Raw genomic sequence first — 24,268 nt, forward strand, 5'->3', positions numbered from 1 at the left:
CCTCCACCTCCAAATCGATCCAACTCCAGAGTACAGGCCTCGGTGTAACGCTCATTCCTTCGACGATAAACGTGAATCCGACCATCGCCCCTAGTGAGACAAAACCACAACTCGTCAGTGAAGAGCACTTTTTACCGGTCCTGTCTGGTCCACCCCTGGTGGGTTTGTGTCCATAGGCGACGTTGTTGCCGGTGATGTCTGGTGAGGACCTGCCTTACAACAGGCCTACAAGCCCTCAATCCAGTCTCTCTCAGCCTATTTTGGACAGTCTGAGCACTGATGGAGGGATTGTGCGTTCCTGGTGTAACTAGGGCAGTTGTTGTTGCCATCCTGTACCTGTTCTGCAGGTGTGATGTTCGAATGTACCGATCCTGTGCAGGTGTTGTTACACGTGGTCTGCCACTGTGAAGATGATCAGCTGTCCGTCCTGTCTCCCTGTAGCGCTGTCTTAGGCGTCTCACAGTACTGACATTGCAATTTATTGCCCTGGCCACATCTGCAGTCCTCATGCCTCCTTGCAGCATGCCTAAGGCACATTCACGCAGATGAGCAGGGACCCTGGGCATCTTTCTTTTGGTGTTTTTCAGAGTCAGTGGAAAGGCCTCTTTAGTGTCCTAAGTTTTCATAACTGTGACCTTAATTGCCTACCGTCTGTAAGCTGTTAGTGTCTTAACGACCGTTCCACAGGTGCATTTTCATTAATTGTTTACGGTTCATTGAACAAGCATGGGAAACAGTGTTTAAAACCCTTTACAATGAAGATCTGTGAAGTTATTTGGATTTTTACGAATTATCTTTGAAAGACAGTGTCCTGAAAAAGGGACGTTTCTTTTTTTGCTGAGTTTTTCACTACTCCCTTCGTTTTGTTTCCACTTTAATAAATTGTTTGATGTAGCTATCAATTTACCCATTTGTCTTATGTTCTTATTCAAATAATGTGCTTTTACAGCAGAAATGCCTTGCTGCACTTCTAGGTAAAAATGGATTTAGTACTATTTTACTATATAGTCAAAAGGCAAAATTAGCAGCTTTTAACTAAAGTTAATGTAGCAAGTACCCCCCCCCCCCCCCCTCCTCTCCCCCTGATCTTGTCTGGTGTAGTAAGGGAACCACAAAGCATTTGTGTTATGTGAGATGGAGTTGTTTCAAACATTAACACAGGTATGAAGGACCCAGCAGACTGAGGACATTATTTTCAATGTAACCTGTATTTGTATCATTTTGAATTAAGTTGAACATGTTGTTTTTAAAAGCTATCAAACTAAGCTAGTTGGAATGTGGAATGTGCCAAGCCATGATTATCTAAGATGTGTCTTAGACTGTGAGGATGCTGAATCGCAGGGTATCCAATCTCTAGTGTGCAGATGATTTACACACACACAGTCAATCTGCACCCATTTAAAGCCAGACAAAGTGAATTGTCTTCTCACTCCTTCACCATGTTTTGTTTTTACACGGAAGTACATTATCACAAGCATATATCTACCTGTGCACATATTCTTGAAATGGAACCCCTGTGTGTGCTTTCATGTAAATATTTAGGCTGAAGGGGTTACACGCAAGAATGCGCTGCTCACAATCACTTGATGTAAACTGTCATAAATCCCAGCATATTTGTTTGTAGAATGTTAAACTGCACATAGCAATATCAGGTAAAACAAAGGCAACGTTTATTTGATGTCATGTAGTGTTTATGTAGACCTGAAGAAGGACTTACTTACTACTTGTAGAATCAAAAGGTAAAATTGTTGAGTGCCTAACACCCAGAGGAATTGGCTTAGTTAATTTGTTCCAAATTTTTACAAGGTCTACCAGTCATGTTATCACCAATGGTTTGTACACTCATGTATCTCCTATCACACAAATGTACACATTGTTAAACCTTGTTGGTGTCTCAATTAAGTTTGTTCACCTCTTTTGCTCTCTCTTGGCATACACACACACTTTGCAATCTTCCGGTATGAGTAATTACTTTGGATTTGGTCTGCTACCACATCTACTATTTTAATAATGTATGTGCATTGGTACAAGTATATTGCCCAAGTTTTATGTGTAGTCACCCCACAGTGAGTGAGGGTGGAATTGAGTGACTCCCCTAAACACACACACACACACACACAGTCTTTGTCACACACACCCGTAGACCGCACCACCTCTTACATTCACATACAAGTGAACGATTTGTATATTTGTCCTGTCCACACCTACAGATACTAAAGTTGTTCTTCCTCCACAGGTCACGGAGCTGACGTGAAGTGCGTGGACTGGCATCCCACTAAAGGCCTGGTGGTTTCTGGGAGCAAAGATAGCCAGCAGCCAATAAAATTCTGGGATCCAAAGACAGGACAGAGTTTGGCCACACTGTGAGTTTTACCCAAAGGCAGCGGAAAGTGGCATAAAGCACCTCATCCCCAAAACCCAGAGCCGCCTGAGAAATTATCTAATAAAATGTGGTATTTCTCCGTAACAATTTGTGCTTTCTTGTTAAAATTGTTGTTACTATGTCGTTTCTCAGTAGATGACTGATGTTAAAGGGAGCTGTAAAATAGTTCAATCCTTTTTAAAATGCTTGAGGCAACTTGGAGGACAGAAAGAAACTTATACCCTTTTTACACTACTGTGCCAAGCTGATCCGTACTGTGCTGGCTCTGATATTCGTCCTTTCTACACGGTTCAGGCAGCAAACGGATGCACAACCAGGCCTGCACAGTACAGCTCGGCTCTGCTTAGTAGTGTGTAGAAGGTATCAGTACCTTACTCTCTTCCCATCTTTCACCCTACCTCTCCGTCAGTCACGCCCATAAGAACACGGTGATGGAGGTGAAGTGGAACCTGAACGGTAACTGGCTGCTGACAGCGTCCCGCGACCACCTGTGTAAGCTCTTTGACATCCGCAACCTCAAGGAGGAGCTGCAAGTGTTCCGGGGCCACAAGAAAGAGGCCACAGGTATGCTTTGGCTTGACTAACTTGACTTGGCCTATTCCATTTAGCACCTAGTTCAGCAAGTGGCCTCTGCTCTAGTTAGAGGAATGTTATGATGCCAAATGTTGCTTAGTTTATTTACCGTGTATTCATGTGTGTGTATGTGGTTGAATATCATGTGTTTCTATGGATTATTTCTGCTGTGCTCTGTCAAGGATGTGAATACGTCCTCTATCGTTTTTACTGGTGCAGGAGAAACTCCTTGAGTTGACAGACCACTTTATTTTTGAGATATTAAACTTATGTTAGTGAAATATGTGTGTTAACCCTTTGTCTCCTGTCTCCAGCTGTAGCGTGGCACCCTGTCCACGAGGGCCTGTTCGCCAGCGGAGGCTCGGACGGATCCCTCCTCTTCTGGAACGTAGGGTAAGAGTGACAGCTCAAGCCTCAAATCAACACACAGGTTCTCATGTCCTCTACCAATCACTTGCCAGAGGCTTGATTCCTTTGCCGGACTGTCATTTCAATGAACAAAGTAAAAAATGTATGATTGCAAGCATTAATCGTGTGTAAGAGGCAATGCTCATAAATGTAGTCTGGATGCCTCTGAAAGTGAGTAATTCCTACACAAACCCTGTAGTCATGACATTAGACTTGTTACAAAGGACTGGGTTCATTACCAATTATGACCATTTCATGTGACATCCCGCTCTGATCATGTATTCCTCCTGTGCTTTCTGTCAGTGTGGAGAAGGAGGTGGGTGGAATGGAGATGGCCCATGAGGGCATGATCTGGAGCCTGGCGTGGCACCCGCTCGGACACATCCTCTGCTCGGGATCCAACGACCACACCAGGTAAGCTTACAAGTTGCATACAGTGCATTCGGAAAGTAATCAGTCCCCTTGACGTTTTCCACGTTTTGTTACATTAGAGCCTTAATACAACATTTTCCTCAATCTACACACAATAGCCCATAATGACAAAGCGAAAACGGGTTTTTATACATTTCTGCAAATGTATTAAACATAGTAAATGGATACCTTATTTACATAAGTATTCAGACCCTTTGCTATGACACTTGAAATTTGAGCTCAGGTGCATCCTGTTTCCACTGATCATCCTTGAGATGTTTGATTGGGCATGATTTGCAAAGGCACACACCTGTCTATATAAGGTCCCACAGTTGACAGTGTATGTCAGGGCAAAAACCAAGCCATGTGGTCGAAGGAATTGTCTGTAGAGCTCCGAGACAGGATTGTGTCGGCACAGATCTGGGGAAGGGTACAAAAAAATGTCTGCAGCATTGAAGGTCCCCAAGAACACAATGGCCTCCATCATTCTTCAATGGAAGAAGTTTGGAACCACCAAGACTCTACCTAGAGCAGGCCGCCCAGGCCAAACTGAGCAGTTGGGGGAGAAGGGCCTTGGACAGGGAGATAACCAAGAACCCGATGGTTACTGTGACAAAGCTCCAGAGTGGAGATGGGAGAATCTTCCAGAAGGACAACCATATCTGCAGCACTCCAACAATCATGCCTTTATGGTAGAGTGGCCAGACAGAAGCCACTCCTCAGTAAACATTTGCCAAAAGGCACCTAAAGGACTCTCAGACAATGAGAAACAAGATTCTCTGTTCAGATGAAACCAAGATGGAACTCTTGGGCCTGAATGCCAAGCGTCACGTCTGGAGGAAACCTGGCACCATCCCTACGTGAATCATGGTGGTGGCAGCATCATGCTGTGGGGATGTTTTTCAGCGGCAGGGACTGGGAGACTAGTCAGGATCGAGGGAATGAGGAACCGAACAAAGTACAGAGAGATCCTTGATGAAAACCTGCTCAAGAGCGCTCAGGACTTCAGACTGGGGCGAAGGTTCACCTTCCAACTGGACAACGACCCTCAGCACATAGCCAAGACAACGCAGGAGTGGCTTAGGGACAAGTCTCTGAATGTCCTTGAGAAGCCCAGCCAGACCCCGGACTTGAACCCGATCGAACATCTCTGGAGAGACCTGAAAATATCTGTGCAGCGACGCTCCCCATCAAACTTGACAAAGTTTGAGAGGATCTGCAGAGAACAATGGGAGAAACTCCCCAAATACAGGTGTGCCAAGCTTGCAGTGTCATACCCAAGAAGATTCAAGCATGTAATCGTTGCCAAAGGTGCTTCAACAAATTACAGCGTAAGGCTCTGAATACTTACGTTAGTGATACTTCAGCTTTTTATTTTAATACATTTGATAACATTTCTAAACCTATTTTGACTTTGTCATTTTGGAGTATTGTGTTTAGATTGTGGGGCAAAAAGCCAATGAAATACATGTTTGAATAAGGCTGTAACATAATAAAGTATGGAAAACTCAAGGCGTCTGAATACTTTCCGAATGTACTGTATAGAGAATCACAACAATGGACGTACACTAACTCTCCACCATACCAGAGTGTATACTGAACAAAAATATAAACACAACAAATGGTGTGACCACCATTTGCCTAAGGAGGTGCGACACATCGCCTTGGCATACAGTTGTTCAGGCTGTTGACTTTGGAATGTTGTCCCACTCCTTTTCAATGGCTGTGCGAAGTTGCTGGATATTGGCGAGAACTGGAACACACTGTCGTACATGTCGATCCAGAGTATTCAAAACATTCTCAATGGGTGACATGTCTGAGTCTGGAAGCCATGGAATAACCAGGAATTGTGTACAGATCTTTGCATCATGGGGCCGTACATTATCATGCTGAAAAATTAGGTGATGCCGGCAAATGAATGGCATTACAATGGGCCTCAGGATCTCGCCACGTTATTTTTGTGCATTCAAATTGCCATTGATAAAATGCAATTGTGTTCGTTGTCTGTAGCTTATGTCTGCCCATACCGTAACTCCACCGCCACCATAACGTTGACATCAGAAAACCGCTCGCCTACATGACGCCATACACTTGGTCTGTGGTTGTGAGGCTGGTCGGACATACTGCGAAATTCTCAAAACGACGTTGGAGGAGGCTTATAGTCGAGAAATGAACATTAAATTATCTGGCAACAGCTCCGGTGGACATTCCGACAGTCAGCAGGCCAATTGCAGACATCTGTGGCATTGTGTTGTGTGACAAAACTGCACATTTTAGAGTGGCCTTTTATTTTCCCCAGCACAAGGTGCACCTGTCTAATGATCATGCTGTTTAATCAGCTTCTTGATATGCCACACCTGTCAGGTGGATAGATTATCCTTGTTAAGGAGAAATGCTCACTAACAGGGATGTAAACATTTGTGCACAACATTTTAGAGAAATAAGCTTTTTGTGAATATGGAACATTTCCCTGGATTTTTTTATTTCAGCTCATGAAACATGGGACTAACACTTATGTTGCGTTTATATTTTTGTTCAGTGTAGACAGGGAAGCAAGACTAAATGGAATTGTTCATAAGGTTGAAAGATGAGGGTGTAACAATTCACTGATATAGATCGGAATCTGGTTCAGATGTTTAAGATACGAGCACGTTGGTCCGTGGGACTCTTAACTGATCCAAATGTGGCATGTATCGGTCAGAAAACCAATTAACTTTACGAGCCACCGGTTCACTAATGTTTTTTACTCGCATGACTTTCTTTTTCCCTTCCAAAAATGATTTGTTTTTTCTGACTGAACTGGGGCGCCCTCTCCTATGTGTAACTGTGTATGACAGTAATGGATCTACAAGTCATCATGCATGTCGAGCCACCCCAATAGCTGTCATTATCCTTTAACATTTCTACGCACGGTGCACAGCTTAGGCCTTAATTTAGAATGGGAAACTCATGTCTAAATGCAACAAATGTTAGTGCAGCGAATCTCAACGAATCATTTTGAACTAAAACGTATCGTTCCTGTATCATATCGGAGCCGACATGGTTCTTGAATTGTCTTGTCTTGCACACCCCTATTGATAGACCTTTCTCACATATTTCTATTGTCCCATGGTTTGCTAATGGCTCTGTTGGTAGGTTTTGGGTTTGATTTCCATATTGGCCGCATACTGAATGTGTCGCGAGGGTGGCAGATAGCCTAGGGTTAGAGCGTGGGGCCATTAACCTAAAGGTCTCTAGTTTGAAATCACGAGCCGACCAGGTGAAAAATTGTCTGTGCCCTTGAGCAAGGCACTTAATCCTAATTGCTCCAGGGTTGTCGTTGATAATGGCAGACCCTGGCTGGACCCCACTCTCCAAGGGTGTCTCAGGGTAGTTGGGATATGCAAAAAACACATTTCCAATTCACACATGAGTATAATAACACACCTGTGAAATAGGACAAATTATTGTTATTTAGGATGTCTGTTCTGGTGTGCTTTGACGTGTTTCCTGCGTGATTTATATCCCTTTCAGTAAATTCTGGACGAGGAATCGGCCAGGGGACAAGATGAGGGACAGATACAATCTGAATTTGTTACCTGGGATGTCAGAGGATGGAGTGGAATACGGTATGATGTGTAGGAATATTTTGTGTGAGGTGTAAGTATGTATGCTGTGTTTGAATTTGTCTGTGTATAGAGCCCCACAGTGGAAGTGTCATAATACCCCAAAAACCTAGCGGTCAAACAGGGAAATGATTCCAATCTTTTTTCCACAATTCATTTTTCCCGTAGGGAATTTTAGAATCTCTTAAAATAAGGAACATGTTTAGTGTAGGCTTACCCTGGCATAATGTTTTGATAACCATGTAAATCTCTATAGGAAAAGGTGACTTATCAATATGTTCGGCTCTATTTACTCTGATTCCAAAATGCTAATTAGCATCAAAGTAGACAACAAGCAAGACTACAAATCCCTGCAAGCTCCTGCACGTCATCTCTGGCAGACACCTTTGGTAACAGTTATTGTGTCAATTTAAAACTTGCACAAGACAGTTCACAGAATTGTCAATTGAATAAAATTTCACCAGTTTATTTATTACAATTTCGCTAACATTAGATAGTTAATCCAGACATTTTTACCTTTGCCTCGATTCGGCAGTCAAATGCCAGATCATCATGGCATTTGTAGTTCTTTGATGGCCACATTAGCAGCTAATTAGCGTTTGTTTTTGGGGGGTAAATACAGGCTAATATATTGATAAGTCACCTTGTCCGAGAGAGATTTACACGGTTATCAAAACGTCACGCCAAGGTAAGCCTACACGTAACACAGCCCTTATTTTAAGTGTTTCTAAAATCCCCTATGGGAAAAATGTATGGTGGAAAAATTATTGGAACAAATTTCCTTGTTTGACCGCTAGGTTTTATGGGTATTATGACTCATACTGTGATACTCGATTACTGGGCTGCACAACTGTCTTTACTAAGCAATGGACAGCAGATTATCCTTGTGCATGGATAATTTTTTTAAAATCTAAGCCATAAATGTTATACCTTTATGATCTAAAATAGATTCACTACTTCGGGTCCAAGGCGTGGACGAAACGGACAATCCATCGATTCTCAATTAATTTGTGTTTGGGAGAATTCATATAAATTCATGAGGTGAAAAGAACCAATATCGCCAGGCACCCCTATTTGGAATAACCCCACCTTACCTCTAGTGTTTAATGACAACACCTTTAAGTCCTGGCACCAAAGTGGCATCGTGACTTTTGAACATGTACTATGATGGATCTCTACTGTGTTGGATTATCCAAGGCCAATATCTTTAAGTACAATCGCTTCAACAGAATCTGGATGAACCGAAGGCATCTAGCATAGAAAAAATCCTGAAAGAAGCTGCTACGCCAAAGAAGTTGATTGCCAAGTTATATCAAGGGTTGATTGAAACTCAACCTGATGGTTCAGAACCTAGAAGGAAAAATGGGAAACTGAGGAGAACCATTGGTCACAGATATGTGAAAATGCTCATACCTGCTCATAAGACATAAACTACTGCAATTTAAGATCATTCATAGGACATTTGATGCACTCCTGCCAGAATGCATTAATGCACCCAGAAATCTCTGTTGGAGATGCAAAAAGGAACTCTATTGAATGGTCATTTTGGAATCATGTATAGTATGTGATATCATTTCATTGTGTCTAGGAATGAATTGATATCCATCCATCTCCATGATTGTCTGTTGGGAAATGTAAATATTGGTGAACAATATCCGAGAGAATTTTGTAATCTAGGTCTGATTGCTGCAAAGAAATGTATAGCTATCAATTGGAAAGCATTGTATTCACCCTCAATAACAAACTGAAGAACTGAACTATCTAGTTAAAAACAGAAATATTTGGCAGAATTTGGAAAAAAAACATGTTGGTCACCTTAAAGAATGTTTTCTATAGTGGGTGTTTGAAGTCAAGTAGAAAAAAAGGTGTTTAACTGCAGCCAGACACATGTGTCCGGTCAAGGTTACATGGTGTCACCATTTGACTTGTGGTTCTGGGTCTGTTTTGTTTTCCAGATGACATGGAGCCAAACAGCTTAGCTGCCATTCCTGGCATGGGGATCCCCGATCAGCTCAAAGCTGCCATGGAACAAGAGGCAAGCGGTGAGGACACACATTCACACTTCTCAAACAAATCTTTGTCTCATCTAAGTCTAAGAGATGGTTTGGGGGGGGGGGGGTTCAGGTTTAGTTTTGTAGTTGTGTTAGCTCTAATAAAGTTGCAGCAATGGGCTGTGACTTCCACAGACTATACAGTTCTAGCAAGGTTGGAGTGGTAGATTGGTGGACTATGGGTAACGTTTGATTTTCTCAAGATAAAGAGACTGCAGCCGAGGAGGAGATGAGCATCCCAGGTCTGGATTGGGGGATTGAGGAGATTTTACAGAAAGACCAGAAGAAAGTGCCACAGAAGAAGGTCCCCTATGCCAAACCCATCCCTGCCCAATTCCAGCAGGTAACTTAGTCTTGATTCAGTTTTGTATACAAGAAGCAAGAAAAAAAAAGCAAGACGTGTCTGTTGTGAGTAAATTTAGTATTTGCTCTGTGACATTTCTCACTCTTTCTCCCTTCCTTTGTCTCCTCCCCCTTTCCTTCCTTCAGGCCTGGGCGGATAATAAGGTGCCTCTCGTGCCACCGGGAGGAGAGAAGAAAGAAAGGATGGATGAGAAGAAAATGGATGGGAAGACCAACACCAACCCGATGATGCTAGAGGTGAGAGGTCCTCTTTGAAACAAAAAAATGTGTCAGTGACAGAAATGTGTAACATGAAAGAGCGATTGCAAGAGAGATTCATTTTAGGTCATTGATCAACAAACCTAGCCCTGCAGTGCAGCTACAGGCATTTGTTTCAGATTAAAAGGATAGTTCATGCAAAATCTATATTTGGGCCTTAACTTGAGTTGTGTCTGAAGGCCCATGGTGACAAAATCCACAATAATCCATTATTTACTTCTGGCTAGCATTGTCAGATTTCATGAACGGAAACGGCCGGACCGATGTTAGCAAAGCTACACTACAAGCCGAAACTCCCTAAAAAACACTTCAAACTAAGTTTGGTAGTTGGCGGTAGAAGGGATTTTTTTAAACGTGCATAATGCTGAAATAATTGCTGGAATTTGGTTACTCAGAACTGGAACGATGTCCTCACGTAGCCACAGCACAGAGCATCCGTATGCATCTTCCAGTGATGATGTCATCCCCCTGTGGCAGGCTCTTAGACCTGTATTGCTTTCCAGATGTGAACAAAACTGACCCGTGAACATAGGAAATATCAGAGCATTAAAAGATTTGAATTTTATTGCAAAAATAACATTCTCGTGGGAAAGAAAACATGGACAGGTTCTTGCTAGTGTTTTTGAGGACGTTCCAGCTCGGCTGTTTCCATTCATGAAATCTGACGAAAATAATAGAATATTAGAAATAAATAATAGAATAGATTATTATGGATTATTTCAACATGGGCCTTCTGATTGACACAACTGAAGGGAAGTGTAATTTTACTCAAATATAGATTTAACGTGAACTATCCCTTTAAATTATATGCTGAATCAGGTATGATAGGCTGAATCATTTTCCCCAGCAAATGAAGATGGACCGTATGAATCAGATGGACGGGAACATGCCTCCCCCAGGAGGCCCACAAGGACCCATGCCACCTTTCCCTGGCCAGGGTGGAACCATGCCCCCACCTCCTCAGGGCTTCCCCCAGTCCATGCCCCCTCAGCAGATGCCCCACAACATGGGGCCCCCCATGGGCCCTGGCGTCATGCAGACTCCGTTCATGCGTCCGGGCCAGATGGGCCCCCCTCCAGGGTCCCAGCACCACCAGGGGCCTCCTCAGGGCATGATGGGTCCACCTGACCTCCATGGGCCCCAAGGCATGCAGAGGCACCCCGGCCCCCACAGAAACATGGGCCCCCAGGGGCCTCACGGCATGCCTCCCGGACCCAGAGGGATGCAGGGGCCCCCTGGAAACATGCAGGGCCCCCCACCGGGAGGAATGATGGGGCCCCCTCCTCGAGGCCAGGGGCCTCCACCTCAGGGGGGCATGATGCCCCCTCAGGGGAATATGATGGGCCCACAGGGACCCATGCAGGGTGGGGTAGGGATGGGGCCTCCCATGCAGAACCCTCCCAGGACACACGGCAACATGCCAGGCATGGGGGGCATGCATGGGATGGGCAACATGCAGGGGCCACCCCCAGGTGGGATGCACGGGCCCCCACCGGGTAACATGCAAGGACCCCCCGGGAACATGCAGGGGCCCCCTGGAAACATGCAAGGACCCCCAGGCAATATGCAGGGGCCTCCATCCTACATGCAGCACCAGGTGAGATTGTCAAACTAGCTGTAAAACAAAATAAATGTCAGAAATATGGAGGTAGGCTCATTTCATAAGAATGTGGCAAGAGCTTTTGTTGAATCTAAAGAGGTAAATGTTAATCTGGGCTGGGTAGTTCAGTGGTGGAAATTGTAGAAACATTGTCTTGTTGGTTAGCCAACTTGCTAGCTACATTGAGTTAAAATTCAATATTTAAGCAGTAGGGCTGTTTGTGTGCAACATGAAATGATTCTTTGTGTTGTTTACAAAAAGTCTCAAATCCTAAAAACAACATTTCACACAGGTGGGACAAAACACTGGCCCCATGATGCATGGGATGGGACAGCAAGGACCCAATGGCAAAGGTAGGTGAACACAAATTCTCATGAGTCTAAGATAAAATCTACGTTTTTTTGGTCACTTACACAGATTTGCAGATGTTATCGCAGTTGCAGCGAAATGCTTGTGTTTGTATCTCCAACAGTGCAGTAATACCTAGCAGTAAAAAATAAACTATATACACATAATCCAGAAAAAAAATCTGAAATGAAGAAATATCAGAACGAGCAATGTCAGAGTATAAATACACTACATGGCCAAAAGTATTTGGACAACCCTTAAAATTAATGGATTCGGCTATTTCAGCCACACCCGTTGCTGACAGGTTTATAAAATCGAGTGCACAGCCATGCAATCTCCATAGATAAACATTGGCAGTAGAATGGCCCGTACTGAAGAGCTCAGTGACATTCAACGTGGCAGCGTCATAGGATGGCACCAGTCAGTTTGTAAAATTTCTGCCCTGCTTGAGCTGCCCGGGTCAACTGTAAGTGCTGTTATTGTGAAGTGGAAACGTTTAGGAGCAACAACGGTTCAGCCGTGAAGTTGTCTAGTCACACAAGCTGACAGAACGGGAACACCGCGTGCTGAAGCGCGTAGCACGTAAAAATTGTCTCTCCTTAGTTGCAACACTCACTTCCAAGTTCCAAATTGCCTCTGGAAGCAACATCAGCACATTAACTGTTCTTTGTGAGCTTCATGAAATGGGTTTCCATGGCCGAGCAGCTGCACACAAGCCTAACATCACGATGCATAATGCCAAGCGTCGGCTCTGGAGCAGTGGAAATGCGTTTTCTGGAGTGATGAATCACGCTTCACCATCTGGCAGTCCCACGGACAGATCTGGGTTTGGCAGATATCAGGAAAAAGCTACCTGCCCCAATACATAGTGCCAACTGTAAAGTTTGTTGATGGAGGAATAATGGTCTGGGGGTGTTTTTTCATGGTTCCAGCTAGGCCCCTTAGTTCCAGTGAAGGGAAATTAGCATGCAATGACAGTTTGGGGAAGGCCCTTTCCTGTTTCAGCATGACAATGCCCCCTTGAAAAAAGTGAGGTCCATACAGAAATGGTTTGTTGAGATCTGTGTGGAAGAACTTGAATGGCCTTCACAGAGCCCTGACCTCATCTCCATCAAACACCTTTGGGATGAATTGGAATGCTGACTGCGAGCCAGGCTTAATTGCCCAACATCAGTGCCCAACCTCACTAATGGTCTTGTGGCTGAATGGAAACACGTCCCCGCAGCAAACAGGTACAGGATGGCAACAACAACTGCCCGAGTTACACCAGGAACGCACAATCCCTCCGTCAGTGCTCAGACTGTCCGCAATAGGCTGAGAAAGTCTGGACTGAGGGCTTGTAGGCCTGTTGTAAGGCAGGTCCTCACCAGACATCACAGGCAACATTGTCTCCTATGGGCACAAACCCACCGTCGCCTACGGGCACAAACCCACCATCGCTGGACCAGACAGGACTTGCAAAGTGCTCTTCACTGACGAGTCGCGGTTTTGTCTAGCCAGGGGTGATGGTCAGATTTGCGTTTATCGTCAAAGGAATGAGCGTTACACCAAGGCTTGTACTCTGGAGCGGGATCGATTTGGAGGTGGAGCTCGTGTTACAGCATCATCGGACTGAGCTTGTTGTCATTGTAGGCAATCTCAACGCTGTGCGTTACTGGGAAGACATCCTCCTCCCTCACGTGGTACCCTTCCTGCAGGCTCATCCTGGCATGACCCTCCATTATGACAATGCCACCAGCCATACTGCTCGTTCTGTGCGTGATTTCCTGCAAGACGGGAATGTCAGTGTTCTGCCATGGCCAGCGAAGAGCCCGGATCTCAATCCCATTGAGCACGTCTGGAACCTGTTGGATCAGAGGGTGAGGGCTAGGGCCATTCCCCCAGAAATGTCTGGGACCTTGCAGGTGCCTTGGTGGAAGAGTGGGGTAACATCTCACAGCAAGAACTGGCAAATCTGGTGTAGTTCATGAGGAGGAGATGCACTGCAGTACTTAATGTAGCTGGTGGCCACACCAGATACTGACTGTTACTTTTGATTTTGACTCCCCCTTTGTTCAGGGACACATTATTAAATTTCTGTTAGTCACATGTCTGGAACTACACTGCTCAAAAAAATAAAGGGAACACTAAAATAACACATCCTAGATCTAAATGAATGAAATAATCTTATTAAATACTTTTTTCTTTACATAGTTGAATGTGCTGACAACAAAATCACACAAAAATAATCAATGGAAATCCAATTTATCAACCCATGGAGGTCTGAAAACCACACTACAGGCTGATCCAACTTTGATGTAATGTCCTTAAAACAAGTCAAAATGAGGCTCAGTAGTGTGTGTGGCCTCCATGTGCCTGTATGACCTCCCTACAACGCCTGGGCATGCTCCTGATGAGGTGGCGGATGGTCTCCTGAGGGATCTCCTCCCAGACCTGGACTAAAGCATCCGCCAACTCCTGGACAGTCTGTGGTGCAATGTGGCGTTGGTGGATGGAGCGAAACATGATGTCCCAGATGTGCTCAATTGGATTCAGGTCTGGGGAACGGGCGGGCCAGTCCATAGCATCAATGCCTTCCTCTTGCAGGAACTGCTGACACACTCCAGCCACATCAGGTCTAGCATTGTCTTGCATTAGGAGGAACCCAGGGCCAACCGCACCAACATATGGTCTCACAAGGGGTCTGAGGATCTCATCTCGGTACCTAATGGCAGTCAGGCTACCTCTGGCGAGCACATGGAGGGCTGTGCGGCCCCCCAAAGAAATGCCACCCCACACCATGACTGACCCACCGCCAAACCGGTCATGCTGGAGGATGTTGCAGGCAGCAGAACTTTCTCCACGGCATCTCCAGTCTGTCACATGTGCTCAGTGTGAACCTGCTTTCATCTGTGAAGAGCACAGGGCGCCAGTGGCGAATTTGCCAATCTTGGTGTTCTCTGGCAAATGCCAAACGTCCTGCACGGTGTTGGGCTGTAAGCACAACCCCCACCTGTGGACGTCAGGCCCTCATACCACCCTCATGGAGTCTGTTTCTGACCGTTTGAGCAGACACATGCACATTTGTGGCCTGCTGGAGGTCATTTTGCAGGGCTCTGGCAGTGCTCCTCCTTGCACAAAGGCGGAGGTAGCGGTCCTGCTGCTGGGTTGTTGCCCTCCTACGGCCTCCTCCACGTCTCCTGATGTACTGGCCTGTCTCCTGGTAGCGCCTCCATGCTCTGGACACTACGCTGACAGACACAGCAAACCTTCTTGCCACAGCTCGCATTGATGTGCCATCCTGGATGAGCTGCACTACCTGAGCCACTTGTGTGGGTTGTAGACTCCGTCTCATGCTACCACTAGAGTGAAAGCACCGCCAGCATTCAAAAGTGACCAAAACATCAGCCAGGAAGCATAGGAACTGAGAAGTGGTCTGTGGTCACCACCTGCAGAACCACTCCTTTATTGGGGGTGTCTTGCTAATTGCCTATAATTTCCACCTGTTGTCTATTCCATTTGCCCAACAGCATGTGAAATTTATTGTCAATCAGTGTTGCTTCCTAAGTGGACAGTTTGATTTCACAGAAGTGTGATTGACTTGGAGTTACATTGTGTTTAAGTGTTCCCTTTATTTTTTTGACCAGTATATTTCAATTGAATCTTGTTATGTTCATACAAATATTTACACATGTTAAGTTTGAAAATAACAGTGAGAGGACGTTTCAGTGAGAGGGCGTTTCTTTTTTTGCCGAGTTTACATATAATGGTGCGTAAAAACAGTATATGAATAGTAAAGGTGTGTACAGCAGTAGTTATAGAGGATGAGGCATGACTAGAATACAGTATATACATGTAAAGTGGGTAAAACAGCATGTAAACATTACTGAAGTGACCAAGGAAGATGACTTTTCAAACACATACTGTAGTAAAAAATACAGTTGATACTTACTGACATAAACACTTGTTTCCCAGACACAGATTAAGCCTAGTCCTGGACTAAAAAGCATTCTCAATGGCATTTCTCCATTGAAAGAGCTTTATGTTTTGTCTGACTTATATTTCAGTATGTGCCCTCTGTTTTGATGTCTTCGATTCTCCCAAGGAGATACCCGAGGGCCTCCCAACCACCACATGGGTCTTCCACCTGGGGGCCAGGGGCAGGGTGGCCCTGGGGGCCCTGACCAGGGCTCTGGTTCTTACTGGGGAGACTCTCAGCAGGGGCGCCGATCCAACGACTTCAATGAAGGTGGCCAGGACTTCCACGGACGGGGAGAAGAGAGCTGGAGGAGAGGGTCCAGCCAGGAATACCAGGGAGGCCACAGAGGAGGGCAAGGGGGAGGAGGGGGGAATGGGGGAAACTGGGGCTCTTCTGAGGAAAGATTCCCCCGTGATGGGGGAGAGTTCCGAGGCCGCAGGGACGACAGGTGAGCTTACCTTGCTTTTCGGTTGTGACCTTTAACCTCGCGTCTGTCTTTACTTACGTCCGTGCTGCCACCTCTACCGGCTTTCTAACATACATCTTTATACTTACTTGAAATCTCACCTAAGCTCTCATAGTGTTTACCTGTACCTCTACACCTTAAATCTCACCTCTCACCTACTTTTTCATCATTCTCATCTTAACCCCAACCTTCGTCTTTCAAACCTACCATTGCTCTGACCCTTAACTTACTATATTAGTGGATCTATGGGTTGCTTCTGCCTCGGGTTGCTCAAACTATGGGCTTATGTGCGTGTGTGCATGTCAGGTTTGGTGGTTATGGGAGTCCAGGAGAGGAGTTTGACCAGAGGCAGAGAGACAGACTGCCTCCACCAAGGCATGGCCAGGACTCAGACGACACGTGGGTCTAACTTTCCTACTAACTCGCCTACTAACTCACTTACTAACTCACTGACTAACTTACCTACCAACTCGCCACCTAGCTTTCCTACTAACTCACATACCAGCTTTTCTACTAATTCACAAACTGTCCTAACTGGCAACCTAGCCTTCCTACAAACTCGCCTACTAACTACGTACTGTCAAAATACACTGTAAAAACGAGAACACAGACATTATGCATACCAAGGCCAGGATTCAATCCAAGTCACATTATAGAGCAGCGCATTATAACAGACTTTTAAAGGTAATTTGCTCTTGAGCCGACATGTGCATAGTTCACCCTGAATGCAATCTCTGCAAACGTCTGGGAAAATGAATGTAAAAGGCGCATTGTCTGCTGTCTAGTGCACTGGTTTTTAACGCACATTGGATTGCCCAAGTTATCTTCTTAGTGGATGTTTCCTCTAAAAACAGCAGCTGAGGTTCTGTTTTGAATCATGTATTTTGACTAGCAGTTGCAGTATCACATATCACACTGCTGAGAGTAAGCACAATCATATGTGATTTGTTTTATAGCCTTTACTTAGTGTCCTGAAGTGTGAACCTCTCCTTTTTCGAAAGAAAGGGTAAAGCATGAACAGTGGGGCATGGATGTTTCAACGGGCCTTCTGTATCCACTCAAGCGGCGTTTCTTTTCTGTGCAGGTACAGAGGGGTTGGACAGGGTCGCCCTGGTGGGAGGGGGTTCCCTGATGAGTTTGGTGGGCAGGAAGAGAACTTTGACACCTCAAATGAGATGGCCGGAGGTTGGGACAACGGAGGGAGGGGGAGACCACCCCGAGGAGGGGGCCCACCCAGAGGAGGAGGTGAGACCAGCTGAGTTTGTGTTGTCTGTCCCTCTTATGATCTATCTGCCTCTGTCCTTATCTAGTTCTCTCTTTACCTCTTTCTCGTCTGTCTGTATCTGTCCATCAATCTATGGGTCCTATCTTTCATTCATCCCTCGGTTGTTACCTCAGGAGGTGGTGGAGGTGGACGCCAGGGCTTGCTCCCCACCCCTGATGAGTTCCCCCCACACTATGAGGGAGGCAGAAGTCAGGAGGCCTGGGAGGGCGGGCAAGATCAAGGTAAAGGGGCTGTCTTATCGAACCAGGGTTGCGTGGCAGGCCAACAGCTCCCAACGCTAGCCATAAGGAAATAATAGCATAGTAGGCTAACCCTTACAGAAGTCATGGCTAGCAGCCAGTCTCATTCCACGTAATGTACACGTTCAAGGTAGTGAAAGGACTAATCAATGTATATGGCAGCCCCAGAGGATTTTTAGTGCGACACTACTAAGGAATACATTTTTTGGGGGTTCATTTTGACAGCTCAGCGCCAGGTTATGAAATAAATAGTGCCACAAGTAGTGTGAGTAATAGTGTCCGTTTTATCCACAACTCCCCATTTTGACCCTGTTGGGAAATTACTGTGTTCATGTAATTGTGTGTGTGTGCGTGTGCCTGTGTGCTCCCAGGTCACGAGGCTTACAGAGAAGGCCAGCGCTCCGAGCACGGCCCGCTGCACGACAGCCCGTCCCCTGCCAGCCGTGAGCGCTCCTCCTCCCTGCAGGGCATGGACATGGCCTCGCTGCCCCCACGCAAACGCCCGTGGCACGACGGCCCGGGCACCGGAGACCAAGACTCCCCGGGAGCAGGGGTAGAGGACAGGACAACAGGTATATAGGGGAGAGGGGTTGGGGGGGTATTTGTGTGACAATGACTGATGCTAAGGCTGTGAGTCATGTATCCATTACTTGTCATGGAGACTTTGACTGCTTTGCTTTATCTTGGCCAGGTCATAGTTGAAAATGAGAACTTGTTCTCAACTGGCCTACCTGGTTAAATAAAGATGAAATAAAAAAACTAAAATGTTATTCTAAAATGGATTAAATAAAAAAATTAAATCTACACACAATACCCCATAATGAAAGCTTTTTAGAAATGTATAAAAAATAAATATCTTATTTACATAAGTATTCAGACCCTTTGCTATGAGACTTGAAATTGAGCTCAGGTGCATCCTGTTTCCATTGATCATCCTTGGGATGTTTCTACAACTGGATTGGAGTCCACCTGTGGTAAATTAAATTGATTGGACATGATTTGTTAAGGCACACACCTGTCTATATAATGTCCCACAATTGAGAGTGCATGTCAGAGCAAAAACCAAGCCATGAGGTTGAAGGAATTGTCCGTAGAGCTCCGAGACAGGATTGTGTCGAGTCACAAGTCTGGGGAAGGGTACCATCAAATGTCTGCAGCATTGAAGGTCCCCAAGAACAGTGGCCTCCATCATTCTTAAATGGAAGAAATCTGGGAACACCAAGACTCTTCCTAGAGTTGGCTACCTGGCCAAACTGAGCAATTGGACAGGAGGTGACCAAGAACCCGATGGTAACTGAGAGAGCTCGATTTCTTCTGTGGAGATGGGAGAACTTTCCAGAAGGACAACCATCTCTGCAGCACTCCACCAATCAGGCATTTATGGTAGTGGCCAGACGGAAGCCACTCCTCAGTAAAAGGCACATGACAGCCCACTTGGAGTTCTCCAAAAGTAACCTAAAGGACTCTGACCATGAGAAACAACATTCTCTGGTCTGATGAAACCAAGATTGAACTCTTTTGCCTGAATGCCAAGCGTCACGTCTGGACGAAACCTGGCACCATCCCTACGGTGAAGCATGGTGGTGGCAGCATGTTTTTCAGTGGCAGGGACTGGGAGACTAGTCAGGAGCAAGGAAAAGATTAACGGAGCAAAGTACAGAGAGTTCTTTGATGACAAACTGCTCCAGAGCGCTCAGGACCTCAGACTAGGGTGAAGGTTCACCTTCCAACAGGACGACCCTAAGCACACAGCCAAGACAACGCAGGAGTGGCTTCGGGACAAGTCTCTGAATGTCCTTGAGTGGTCCAGCCAGAGCCAGGACTTGAACCCAATCTAACACCTTTGGAGAGACCTGAAAATAGCTCTGTAGTGACGCTCCTCATCCAACCTGACAGAGCTTGAGAGGATCTGCAGAAAACAATAAGAGAAACTCCCCAAATACAGGTGTGCCAAGCTTGCAACGTCATACCCAAGAATACTCCAGGCTGTAATCACTGCCAAAGGTGCTTCAACAAAGTACTGAGTAAAGGGTCTGAATACTTATGTAAATGTATATTTCAGTTTTGTTTTTATATAGTTTTGCAAAAATGTATAACCTGTTTTTGCTTTACCATTATGGTGTATTGTGTGTAGATTGAGGGGGATTCAATTATTATTTTTTTTAATTAGAATACGACTAACGTAACACAATGTGGAAAAAGTCAAGGGGTCTGAATACTTTCCAAATGCACTGTATTGAGACTTCTATAATCTGTCTTTGCATGTCATTCTTTGTTGGTATTAGGGTTAAGTGGTTTTATGTCCTAATTTGAAATGGAACGGAGTCCAACCCCAGTCTTTTTTCCCTCTGCTCTCTCCAGGCCGACCGCCCCAGAGAGAGGAAGGCGGCTACGGCCCCTCGACCCGTGGTGGCAGAGGGGGCTGGAGGGGGGCGCCCCGCGGGGCCCCCAGGGGAGGAGGGCGTGGCCGGTAGGACTGAAGGAACAACTCACTACCAATCGACCAACCTGCTCCCCACCAAACCTCCACTCTCTTACCTCCCCATCCCCTTTTCCCTCCTATTCACCCCCCCCCCCCCCCCCCCCCCGCAAAGAGGACAGGGACCAAAAAGAGATACACAACCACTACCGCCACCTCCTGTCCCCCAGATCAGTGGATCATCTCTGGGCTCAGACTACACCTCTTCAGGCCTGCTTGTAAGGCTAGAGGATGGATTGTTTACTGTGTGTATAGGGGCCTCATGGAGTGGGAAAGGGCCTTTATTGCTGTATGTGTCGAAAGCCTCAGGTCTTTCACTACGGGATGGACGAGTTGCTATCTTTACATTTGGATCCTTTAGACGACAGATTCCGCCCTATGGCTCTTTGCCATACTCATCCTGATTGGTCGCTGCAGGTATTGTCTAGTGGCCTGATTGGACATGACAAGCTGAAGCAATCACTGATTGGTCAAGGTTTCTATTCCAAGTTCAGACATGGGTCACATAACAGAATGTTTTTTGTCAGTGTGGTTTGAACAAAGCATTGTAACAGGCAAGAAACCTGGGGTTTATTCAGGAGGGTGCAATGTTTAGAACATTGTAGACTGGCGTTGGTAGGATTCCTCATTCTGCATTAGAAAGAATTGTCTGTTCTCAACATATTTCTGTCTGAATGTTTTGTAATGCTGCACCCTCCTGAATAAACCCCTGGACACACTTCATGTGATAATGTGAACGGCCCATAGTTTCTCTTTTCTACATGTACTGTACCAATCACACATAATAGAAAGAGTCCAGGATCTTACGCAGTTGGACACATTGAACTTTGCAGATAGGAATACAATGTACAGATCAGACAACTTTTGTTTGTTTTGGGAAGAATAGAGAACCATGTCCACTCTGTACATTACATTTATATCTGAAAATGTTCAGAGGCTGTGGCGCCACACTGAAAATGCCCACCGTTTCAAGATTCATTATTCCAGGAGAGGATTTGGTCCTCGGCTATAAGGGTGCATCCCAAATGGCACCCTAATCCCTATATAGAACACTACTTTTGAACATGGCCCATAGGGGTATGGTCAAAAGTAGTGCACTATATAGGGAATAGGGTGCCATTTGGGATGCTCAGAAGTCCTGTTTGTCACTGGTAGTTAACAAACAGAACAGGGCGTTGAATGTGTTATTCCCCCCAAGTCCTCGGCTCCATTTATTTAAGTTCATTTTTAAATGTCCAATAATGGAGAGAAGAAGAATCACTGTCTCATCGCCGGGCTCCCCTGAATATTGAGGCGGCCTTCCTCTCTTTCTAAATGTACAGTTTGTCATGAGATTGTCATATTGCTTTTGTCCATTTGTTTTTGTATGAGACTAATAGAAATGTGTGCAAAATGTCACCCTTGTTTCTGGTCTTTCATTCTTTGTGCAATGACAGTGGGGGAGAGAAGAGTTAGCCTGGTCCTAGACCTGTCTTGCAGTGACAATGACCATAGAAGTCAAGACATTAAACACATCTGGGACCAGGCTAGTAGTATACACAGACTTCAGCAGGTCACGTAGTGCCCACGTCATCACATTAACCGTTAATTGAGACACCATCGCAATGACTCGTAAACATATTGCCAATCTAAAGGAAAGGCTATATTAAATCAGAACCTAAGACCATACATAGCCTTTTTGGATACTCTCAATAAGTGATTACCTAAAGGAGGAAGTTAGGATGCATTATCTGACATGTTTGGATAAGTAAAACCTCAAGGAAACATGCATTTGAAACTAGCCAGACCTGAATAGACTTTCAAATAGCCTACGGTTTTAGAAATACGCTTGATTTAGCTTGCCTGGCATACAGAATTGGTACTCTAGGTGCTATTCCCTTGGTCCTGCACCAAGTATTTCATCCACTCTAGGCCAATATTCTATCCCTTGGTTCAGGATAGAAAAGACATTCCATGATAAGATTGTACATTTTATTAGTTGAAAAAAAAAACATGAGGCTTCATAGTTCTCTGCTGGTATGTTCCATTTGAGTCTTATTCTGATATATTACTGGGCATTTTGGTCCATCAGAAGTAAATTACAAGAGAAGAAAACAAGGAATTAACACCATTGTCATGGGCCACATTATGACTTTGTTTTGTTAGTGCACTCTAAGCTAGTCATTCAGTCCTATTCACAACAGAGGGCAAAAGTCCGTTCGGATTAATTGAAGTGGTGGTTAAATTGGCATCGTTTTACCCGTGACAGTCCTTTTGATAGCAGACACTGCCATCCCTCCCATGAATCGAATTCCTGCGCTACCGCCCGGCAGCAAAGAGACGATGTACCCAACGATTACGGCAACCTGGACAATGGCTCCGACGGCGGTGAGTATGGTACTGTGAAGGCTGAGCGCTGCATAAAGTGTACCTCCAATAGAGCACAGATACACCAACGCGCTGGGAGTCGGCCTCGCTATGAGCTTGCTGGGTCCCCGCAGTATCGCTGCTCCCAGAATTGCGAAAAGAGAACCGAGAGACCAGAGAAGGGCAAATTTGCGCGCATACAACAGCAACAAGGGTGCGTACAGGGCGGACAGTCCAAAGCACAACGCTGAGAACGCAATACACACTCCAAAAGCGACCAGTCGTTGCGAGCGACTCATTCCCGGAAGACATGGGTCTGGCTCCGCAGACCACGGCCAGGAATAGCCGCTGCCCAACCCTTGGCCTGTCGAACCTCCGCCGCGACTGCTGGAACCAGAGAACGGGCTCGACCAGCTACCGAACCAGCTCCCAGCTACTGAAGTGGATTCGATATCTATGGTCGTACTTGAGCTGGACTGAGAAATCGTCTTGGCACCACCTTTAGACTGGGCCAGATATTCTTGAAGACTTCGATTTAATTCCGCCATAACTTCTCGTCGACATGTATGTTGACAAATTCCCTTTATGTGCGACTGAGTATTCTGCCTGCAGCACAAATGATGACGTCACGTTAGTATGATGAGACCTTACGTTTACATTGTGGATAACCCATTCAAAATATAACATTTTAATCAATGTCAATTTATATTGTGCTCATATTCAAATACAAGAAGGAATTTACGAAAACAATTAGAATTATGCTTCAGAAACCACTCACCACTATATATTCTTTTCACTATAGTTGTAGTCCTAAATCCCGGAAATGAGTTAGCTCTGGTTCGTTCAGCCATCCCTATTAAGAATAGGGGTTTTGCAATACACACTGAAAATAAGGTTTGAGGTTAACACAGGCTTAGGATATCCTATGCGTTTTTTCTGACATAAAAGTCAGTTAACATGACCTTAATGAATTATGAAGCCTTTGTGATTCGTTTTATTTTATTATTACATACAATCGTCAAAATTCACAATAAGTGACGTTAGCTGATGAATATGATGTCTTAGAACAAAACGTCTAAGATATCCTAAGCCTGTTATTACCACAGAACTTATTTTCGGTGTTTATCCAAAACGCATACAAAAACGCCATTCATTTCCCTCATAGAGTTAAGCCGTGTGCACACATTTTGCGTTTTCACGTTGCCGAATGGTACATATTAAGCATTTGACGCAATTGTCGCAATTCATTCCACACTCAGGGTTGTCATTTCTGCAGTTTTCCTGAAATTGGGCAACTTTGAAAACGATGTCGGTGGTGAAAATGTATTCGTTGCGAGTTTTTGTGCTACTTCTAAATTGCACCGCCATGGCAATATCTTAAACATAAACAGTACCAGTCAAACGTTTAGACACACATTCTCATTCCAGGGTTTTTCTTTATTTTCACAATTTTATCCATTGTTGAATAATAGTGAAGACATCAAAACTATGAAAT

General features: G+C 45.1%; 2 protein-coding genes across 7 annotated transcripts in view; one reads left to right on the top strand and one right to left on the bottom strand.

Moving 5' to 3' along the window:
- Positions 1-21,825, top strand: part of wdr33 (WD repeat domain 33) — a 40,840-nt gene extending 19,015 nt beyond the window's left edge. The window contains exons 8-23 of one of the 6 annotated variants that reach the window (XM_014139149.3): positions 2,237-2,363; positions 2,793-2,947; positions 3,271-3,349; positions 3,668-3,778; positions 7,289-7,383; positions 9,336-9,422; positions 9,635-9,774; positions 9,921-10,031; positions 10,900-11,649; positions 11,945-12,005; positions 16,085-16,406; positions 16,731-16,823; positions 17,509-17,669; positions 17,823-17,930; positions 18,320-18,520; positions 20,310-21,825. In XM_014139149.3, coding sequence (XP_013994624.3) covers positions 2,237-2,363; positions 2,793-2,947; positions 3,271-3,349; positions 3,668-3,778; positions 7,289-7,383; positions 9,336-9,422; positions 9,635-9,774; positions 9,921-10,031; positions 10,900-11,649; positions 11,945-12,005; positions 16,085-16,406; positions 16,731-16,823; positions 17,509-17,669; positions 17,823-17,930; positions 18,320-18,520; positions 20,310-20,422 — 2,714 coding nt within the window. In that variant the 3' untranslated portion in view covers positions 20,423-21,825. The remainder of the gene's footprint in view (positions 1-2,236; positions 2,364-2,792; positions 2,948-3,270; positions 3,350-3,667; positions 3,779-7,288; positions 7,384-9,335; positions 9,423-9,634; positions 9,775-9,920; positions 10,032-10,899; positions 11,650-11,944; positions 12,006-16,084; positions 16,407-16,730; positions 16,824-17,508; positions 17,670-17,822; positions 17,931-18,319; positions 18,521-20,309) is intronic. The other 5 variants (XM_082960695.1, XM_082960696.1, XM_082960698.1 and 2 more) reach the window with 5 other exon arrangements.
- Positions 21,826-22,384: 559 nt separating this feature from the next.
- sft2d3 (SFT2 domain containing 3) lies at positions 22,385-23,569 on the bottom strand. Its single transcript, XM_014139156.3, has 2 exons — positions 23,552-23,569; positions 22,385-23,379 (listed from the first exon to the last, which is right to left on the bottom strand). Exon 2 carries the CDS (start codon positions 23,319-23,321, stop codon positions 22,647-22,649), a length of 675 nt encoding a protein of 224 aa, XP_013994631.1. The 5' UTR covers positions 23,322-23,379; positions 23,552-23,569; the 3' UTR covers positions 22,385-22,646.
- Positions 23,570-24,268: the final 699 nt, after the last annotated feature.

This window comes from Salmo salar, chromosome 14 (genome assembly GCF_965601325.2).
Source record: "Salmo salar chromosome 14, fSalSal1, whole genome shotgun sequence".
NCBI classification, from domain to species: domain Eukaryota; kingdom Metazoa; phylum Chordata; class Actinopteri; order Salmoniformes; family Salmonidae; genus Salmo; species Salmo salar.